Source organism: Hippocampus comes, unplaced genomic scaffold (assembly GCF_001891065.2).
Source record: "Hippocampus comes isolate QL1 unplaced genomic scaffold, H_comes_QL1_v1.1 scaffold31, whole genome shotgun sequence".
Taxonomy (NCBI): Eukaryota; Metazoa; Chordata; class Actinopteri; order Syngnathiformes; family Syngnathidae; genus Hippocampus; species Hippocampus comes.
Window position 1 is genome coordinate 409,260 of NW_017806069.1, and position 8,220 is coordinate 417,479.

At 51.1% G+C, this 8,220-nt stretch overlaps 1 protein-coding gene across 2 annotated transcripts in view; it reads left to right on the top strand.

The window, feature by feature from the left end:
* The window catches only part of tbkbp1 (TBK1 binding protein 1), a 27,375-nt gene extending 19,911 nt beyond the window's left edge, over positions 1-7,464 (top strand). The window contains exons 3-11 of one of the 2 annotated variants that reach the window (XM_019893734.1): positions 579-833; positions 2,858-2,983; positions 3,720-3,824; positions 3,898-4,102; positions 4,215-4,417; positions 4,721-4,782; positions 5,522-5,637; positions 5,858-6,627; positions 7,145-7,464. In XM_019893734.1, the coding sequence (XP_019749293.1) occupies positions 588-833; positions 2,858-2,983; positions 3,720-3,824; positions 3,898-4,102; positions 4,215-4,417; positions 4,721-4,782; positions 5,522-5,637; positions 5,858-6,627; positions 7,145-7,273 (1,962 nt within the window). In that variant the 5' untranslated portion in view covers positions 579-587 and the 3' untranslated portion in view covers positions 7,274-7,464. The remainder of the gene's footprint in view (positions 1-578; positions 834-2,857; positions 2,984-3,719; positions 3,825-3,897; positions 4,103-4,214; positions 4,418-4,720; positions 4,783-5,521; positions 5,638-5,857; positions 6,628-7,144) is intronic. The other variant, XM_019893733.1, reaches the window with a different exon arrangement.
* The last annotated feature ends 756 nt before the right edge of the window (positions 7,465-8,220 follow it).

The following is an 8,220-nucleotide window of genomic DNA, read 5'->3' on the forward strand; positions in this document are numbered from 1 at the left end:
GGGGGCGGAGGGGCGCAGATGGTCTGATGCTGCACCGGCGTGGAGGAAGCAGCAGATGAAAATAGCTCCGGGGGCGGCAGCTGACTCACGCCGCTGAGTGGCTGGAAAGGCGGGAAGTCGCTGGCACCGTGTGACCAGTCAGCTGGCTCAGCCACCCTCACTGATGACATCACAGGGGCTTCCAGCCAATCAAAGACGCTTCTTAAATGTATTGTACTCAAGTTAAATACAACAGAACCCGACTGAACAAATATGCTGTATTGGATGAACAAAAATAAAATCATAAGCTCATATAATTATGCGCGGTTTGAGGGATTAATGTAGTGATTGTTTTGTGTACCACCAGAGGGAGCCCTTCGAACAGACTTTGAAAATATTCAATAAATAGAAATATACATTCGAATAGCGGGGGATTGGGGAATATAAAGGTCAAGAGTCTATCGAGTCTGTCCTGCCGAATTTAGTGCCCCTCAGATGTGCTCGCGTCTCCTTTGAAAGCAAATCGGTTCATATTTAATGAGTGTGTGTGTGTGTGTGTGTGTGTGTGTGTGTGTGTGTGTGTGTGTGTGTGAGATCAGGTTGAGGCCATGCAGTCTCTGTTCGGTGGCGGCGAGCTGGGCCTGCTGGGCGGGGCCAGCGAGGGCGGCGGTGGCCTGAAGGAGGACGTCTGCGGCGGAGTGGGGTGGCGCTCGCCGCCCCTCCCCGCCGCCGACGTCTACTCGCCGTCTCACTTGGCCCTGATCGCCGCCTACCAGGACATCAAGAGCCGGCTGGGCGGCCTGGAGCGCGAGAACAGCAGCATCAAGAGGAAGCTCAAGCTCTACGAGATCAAGGTGAACTCCGGCGCTTCACGTTTGCCACACGCTCTGTGTTTGCTTTGGGGTGTATCCAAGTACAAGTACTTCCAAGTTCCTCCTCCATTGAGGTCGTGGGTTACTTTTTCCACTTCCGCTTTTCTAATTTGTTTCAATTCAACGCGATTGAATTCAATTGAAATGTTGCAGCTTCAGCACCCTGGACAGAGCAACGGCTCTGCAAGGGCTCCACTTTCACCCCCTCCCAATCGGTTGCCATAGTGACGCCGTCTCAATTTATCACAGCGAGCTTTGCGTGCACGTAGTCATCGTCGACGTGGCCTAAGATGCCCTCAGAAATGAAAAATGTCCTTCCTGAAGAACAAGAGCAGATTTTTTTGGAATGTCTTCGTTCATCCATTCCCACACTCCAAACAGAAAAGGGGCCTCCCTCTTTTCTTTGAGCGTTCTGCCCGCTTTCTTCTCTCACTCCCACGCCATTCCATTACATTCGCTCTCGCTGTTGCCCGCCCCCCCCGGAATTGCTGCTAGCAAGAACTACGATTGACTGACTACCTGTCCAGGGGGTCCTCCGCCTCTGGCCTAAATTCAGCTGGGGATAGGCTCTCGAGAAGCGCTGGAGGAAGCAAACGAATAGATTGACACGACATTTTCCTCAAGATACAACCCAAATAATAAATAATAATCCACCTACTGGGACTAAGAGGATTTTCTTTTTTATTTACTCCCTCGACAAGAGCACCACACATAATCCTGTTAGCAAGTGTGCTCAGAGCCCACAGAGACAGATGAGTCTCTTTTTTTTTTTTTTTGGAGGGGGTGAGGGAAAAAAATGACATCTTTCGTGCTCAAACTGCTCTCTTGTACTTTCTTTTTGTTGGAGTCGAGCATTCTGGTAGGGGTTGGTCTCTGGGGCCCCTCAGTGCCTTTCGCTGTTTCACTGAGCAAAGACGGGAAAGGAAGCAGTTTGGCTAAATGGAAAAAGGTAGTTAAAGCCCGTCCTCACGCAGTCGGCGCACAGAGCGCGGAAAGGGAAGAGGGGGATAAATAAATGAAGAAATAAAATGCCCGAAGCTGACGGAAGGCATTCTAAATGCAAATGTGCTCGTTTATGTTGCTTACATAACACGTCTCTCATGTCAGGAACGAGTCCACTCGAATTCGCCTATTGCGCTCACGTACACGTCGTTCATCCACGAGACCAAAATGGACGTGACCGGCCCACGTTCGGCTTTACTGTCCATGCAGAGTTGAGTTAACTTTGGGCTTTTATTCTGAAATTTTGGAAAAAAAAAAGGAACAGGATTGAGACAAACAGGTTGAATAGATAATAATAATATATATTTTTTAAAAAGTTGGAAAAATTTGTGCAGAATGATTCAGTCATTGCGGCGCCTTCTGGTATGCGTGACGTGGCCAACAGGGGGCAGTAAAATATAATCACTACGACACAAATGAGGAAGAGTTTCACAGCCATCAATCGGTAAAAAGGAAATTTACAGTAGCAACACGTGTAACACGTGTTGCTTTTCACCACAGAGCTCCGTCAATGGACCGCGCAGTCACGGCGTGTGAACTCACACTTGAGCTATGTACAGAGCGCACACACACACACACACACACACACACACACACACACACACACACACACACACAACAAATCCTCACTACACCCCCATGTGTGGAAGTAGTTCCCAAAAAAGAAAAAAAACAAGCCAGTCTATTTTTGCTCTGACTGAAAATCCTAAAGAAATAATAATAATAATCATAATATTTTTTCATCAAGTCACTGGATGATTTTTGTGCACATTTTTCAAGCCCATGCACCAGAGTTAGTATTGAACTTTTGCATTTTACATGAATGTGAGTTTTGATGTCATTTTGACCTTTGTTTTTCCAAATTTAGTTGAGAGCAGATTTGTTTCATTTTTATTCGATTTTTTTTTTTCAAAAGTGCTTTCCTTCAGTTTGGGTTCTACCGGTTGCTTAAGCGCATCATGGCAGGCGCAGACGAATCTCCCGCTGTGTGTGTGCGTTTTCAGTTCCCCATGATCAGCGAGTTCGGCGAGGACGCCAACTCTTACTGCTCCTTCGAGAGCAAAGAGACGGCGCTGCTGCACTCGGAGAACGACAACCTGCAGCAGAGGGTCAACATCCTGACGCACGAGGTGGGCATTTTCTGACTTCAAAATCAGTCCCAATAAAATGAGATTTTGCATGGCAAAGCTCTTCATTGGCAATTTATGGTTTTGGATGATTGATGTTTTTTTTTTTTTCTGCTTATTAGCACACCGTGTTGATTGAGGCGAATGAGCAGCACACTGTGCTCCATCCAAATCTGACGAAGTACAATTAATGTTCTTTGGCACATTCTTTTTTTTTTTTTTAATCCTATTCTCTTTGTGTGTGTGTGTGTGTGTGTGTGTGTGTGTGTGTGTGTGTGTGTGTGTGTGTGTGTGTGTGTTAAATTTGCCTTTGTTGGCATTAGCATTTGCCTTGATTGCCTAACGGGCCGCCTGCTTTGGCTGTGAGTGAACAAGATTGGATGACTTGACTGCGGGGTTTTTTTTTTTTCCCGTCGCTCGAGTTTTGAAGTAGAAGAGGAAACTGGAAAGGACTCGGCGCGTGTTGAGTTTCTGACTGGCTCACGCCGGGCGCGTCTTCTAATGAGGGCGCGCCGCAAACAAGGCAAAGCGTCCTGGGACGCGTCAAGTGTTGAATCTGATGAAGCTATCGGAGCCGCTGCGCGTCCTAAAAGGACCTCCTCCCTCCTCTTACGCAACATCTCCCTCGCCGCATTTACCGGCCTCTTTCTGGTTGCCTCACTTTTTCCCTTTTTCGTCTTCTTGCGGGAGTAATTGCACAAAGTGGAGTAAAAGTCTGCCGCGTCTTCTGCTCCCTCAGCTGCAGAAGAGGAAGGAGCGCGAGGAGCAGCTGGAGGATGTGATCCAGGCCTACGAGAAGATCCACATGGAGAAGGGCAACCTCCAGAGGGACCTGGACAAGATGGTCTCTGTCTGCTCGTCTGGGCCCGCTCGCTCGGCCCATTTTTGTTGACCATGTGACCGATATGCGCTTCCAGACGGGCCTGGTGGAGAAGCACGTGGAGCGCATCCTGAGCCTGGAGGCGGCGCTGCGGCAACGAGACAATTCTCTGCACAAGCTCAACGTGCAGCTGCACAGCAAGGACATGCAGTACCTGCAGCTGCACGCGGGGCCAGACGCGCACAGTGAGTGCGAGCGCACGCCAACATACGCCCGTACGGGGCGGCGTCTCGATACTTGTGGTCAGACGCGTCCCCGTACCCGTCCCGACACGTTTGTCCAAACGCCGCGCATGCTTCACTTCCCGTTGCGGGCAACACTTGTGCTCATTTTGGGTCCGTCGTGCCCATCCAGTGCTGGACTGTCCCGCCTTGACGCTGCAGAGCTCGCGCAGCCTGGACGCGTTGTCCGACCTGAAGGTGCAGCGGCTGGAGGCCGAGCTGGAGGGGGCGCGGCACGAGGCCCAGGGGGCATGTCAGCGGGAGGAGGAGCTGAAGGCGCACTGCGAACGCCTCAAGGAGGACGTGAGGCAGCTGCAGGGCAGCCAGCGGGACAGGGTGAGTGGCACTAAGATTCGTTTTTTTTTTTTTTTTTTTGCCCCTTCCACATTAAAAACACAAGGGGGCGCCAAAGCACTTTTTTTCAATTAGACAAAGCTATGTGCTGACTGAATGAAGCTCCTCCCCTCAATTCAACACAAGTGCTTGGGTATAGTGGATATTCGCTGTATGTTTTATGCTTAGCAGCCCCCCCCCCATCCCCAAGCCCCAAAATAAATACATGAAGATCAAAATTTGCTAACTCACTTATTTGCCTCTGCGGCGCGCACCCGAAGCTGATTTCACGCCCTACTTTGGCAGGAGATGTCGTCGCCGTGCAAGCAGTGCGACGTGGAGTGGATCAAGAAGGTGGGAGACGAGCAGTAAGTGAGGGAGGGGGGGGGGGCACGCGAGGATGCAACCAGATGTAAAGCACGCTCGGGCCGAAATGCACGCAGTGTCCTGCAACATTTGTTAGCTGCCCCCCTGTGCCGCCCCCCCAAAAAATTTTTCATTGATTGAGTGGAAATAAGAAAACGCAGACCAAAACGAAAATGAAATTGGGAAAGCAAAAGCATGAAAAAAAAAAAAGACCATCGTGACTTGAGCGAGAGCTCCCACTCAGCAAAAGCCAACAAGAGGTTTGAGGGGAGAAGCATGAAAGTCAAGAATGAGTGTGTGCGCGTGTGGGGAGGAGGGGGGGGGCACTATTTCTTTCCAGGCCGCTGCCATCTCTTGGTTTTACTCACTGCTTTCACATCCTCCCACTGAGGGCCGCCCCCCCCCCCCACCCCCTCATGAACCCTTCTTGTAGTTTGGAGCATTTCGTGTAAACGGCACAACTCTTGAGTAGAGACTGAGAAGATATTTCTGCATTTTTAGGAACCAAAGTAGTCATTTGTGTCAAGTGATACATTTGGACTGAGAGACGAACATCTTTTTCGATTTGGGACGAGCTAAGTTTAGCCTGGGTTGTTATGGAGAGTCTTCACGTTTGCCACAAATGGCCATGGATTCAACCGCAAGGTGGCGGTCGACCGTACTTACCAAGTTCAGAGCGAGGTTCGGCGATGGTCGAGAACGAGAAGGCGTCCATACGTTGCACCTCGTCTTCTTCTCCAGGGTCAACCTGGCGCTGGCCTACACGGAGCTGACGGAGGAGCTGAGCCGCCTGCGAGCGCTGAGCTCCAAGCAGACGGAGATCCTGAGGAAAGCCTCCCAAGAGCAGCACAGTCCGGGTGAGCCATCTGCAAAAGACGCACGGGGTCAGACGCGGGGTCATTGTACTGCAAATTCCAAACTCTGTCCGACGAGCAGTCAAGTGGGGAACGCGCTTTGCGGAGGAATTGTCAGTGAAGGCCGAAAGGCCGAATGAAAAGACGTGGAATGATTTGGAATGATATTTATCACAGTCCTTCGAGAACCGATGCGTGACGGGTGTGAACCGTGTGGTTGCAGTCCAGCGGCACTCCCCCATCCACCACCAGCGCCACTCGCCCGGGTCGCAGCGCCACTCGCCCATCTCTCAGCGCCACTCGCCGGTGGCGCCGCAGCCGCCCGCGCACCACTCGCCCATCCAGCAGCGGCGCTCGCCCGTGCTGCAGCGCCTCTCGCCCGACACGCACCGCCGCTCGCCCCTGCTGGACGTCAGCGAGGCGGGCCCGGCCTCGTACTCGTGCCGGCCGCCCAGCCAGCACCTGCGCGCCAGCTTCCAGGGCCGCCGCAGCTATTCGGAAGTGACCGACCCGTCGGCGTACCAGTGCCCGCCGCGCTTCTCCCTGGACCCGGTGTCCACGCTGCCTAAGCCCCGCCCCTTCGTGGAGGGCTACTCCAAACAGACAGCCCAGCACTCGCCTCACGGCGGCCTGCAGCACAGAGGGGCGTCGTCGCCCCACCAGGGCGGCGGCGGAGGGGACGAGAGCGCCATGCGCCACCCCAGGGAGATGCCCTTTCCGCTGCGCTTTGAGCCGCCGCCGCCGCCGCCCTCGGCGCAGGCCCCGCCGCCGCCCCCACAGTCCTCCGAAGACGAGGAGGAGTGGACCTGCCCGCATCCCATCAGCCCGCCCAGGACGCTGGGCGCACTCTCGGCCGCCGTGCCCTCGGGCGCCATGAGGGGTCCGGCGTCCTGCTCAACCTTCCCCGCCCCCCAGTGCGCCAACGCCCTGGGCTGCCACCCCCAGCCCGGCTACGTATCGGCCGAGCACGCTCAGTCGTGGCCCTCCATCAATGTGAGTGTTGATCCTCGACGCATTTCTGCATGCCAGCCTTGCTAGCACGCTAACAACTGTCGCTAATCGCAATATTGCTCATTTATCGACGATTGCCAACCTTTGAGGAGTGAGTGTTAATTACTTCCATTTTATTTTTTTTTACTTTCATTTTATCCCAGCGGACATGTTCCAGACCCATTGAACACACTTGAAACAAATTACACAGATGTTCAAATAAGAGTTCAATATTTGCTTCGGGCCTTTTTCGTCCCTCCCGGTCTCAGTGCAAACGACAGGCTATGTAGACACGTCGGCTGACGCTAACGTTACCTCTGGCGTTGATGTTTTTGCTTAAGAGTGCGAGCGTGGGCTCGGACAGAGCGTGAGTGAGTCATTATCGACAAGTCGGGTCTTGATTCCACGTGACGCACGCGCTCGAGCAGTCGCGGTGACTCATACGAGAGCAGGCGAGATGCGTAAAGGCGGCCGCAGCGACCGCGGCGCCGTCTAACCGGCCACCTGTGTCGCTCGGCAGCTCTGGATGGAGACGGAGGAGAGCGACGTGCGGAGCTGCCCGTTGTGCCAGCTGATGTTCCCCGTCGGTTACCCTGACGACGCCCTCATCAAGCACATTGACTCCCACCTGGAGAACAGCAAGATCTGATCGCCATGGCGACCGGATGACCAACGTCAGAGGCTTGCAGGAATTTATTATTTTTCTTTTGATTATTTTTTTAATTTTCAACGACCAAATGGGGTTGTAATTTTTTTGGAAAGTTGCTTATAAATTCCCATGGGAAATGAAACTGGGGAATTTTTGGAATTTGGTCTCAAAACAACCCCCGCCAAAAAACTAAAAATATTTGGAGAACTTGTCATTTTTGGCATGCACACCCTGTGCTAACATTACTGGGAGCTTCTTTTTTTTTTTTAATATACATTTTAAAATTATTTCAAAAATGTGAAACATTTTTGTATTTTGAGCAATTTCATAAGTTATTGAAACATTAGTTTTTTTTTTTTTATTCCAGATTCAAGAGCCAGCCTTCAATTTCGTAAATTTCTGGTTGATTCCAATAAATTTCTGTTCATTCCCATGGAAAGTTTTCAGTTCCCGGAATTTTGCGAGATTAAGACCAAGATGGCCATCTTTTTTTTTACCCCAGTGCACGGCTCCATCTTTTGGATTTGTGAGTCCTGTCCTGTGCTTTTTGACTAATCACGGCGGTCCAGTGGCTCTGCATGTTGGTGTCACCCTCACCGTCCAAGCTTTAACGACGATGCGTCTAGCATGAAACACGAACATTTGTACTCACGTTATACCTTTTACGCTTGCGGCCTGTAAAAAAAAAAAAAAAAAAAAAAAAAATCTTCGCACTTTATGCTAATTTTTTGTCTCTGCTCTGTGTCTGTCTCACCCCCCTTATATACATTGTGATATTATTCATATTATAAATCTGTCAAAGCAAAAAAAAAAAAAGGATTTCTATTTTTTCAGCACGTTTGAGGCTGGTGACAGAAATGTAATGTCCAGAAAAACACAGACGAGGTGCACTGGGAGTCTTCCTAAAAAAAGAAGAAAAAAACAAAAACAAACAAACACTATGGACA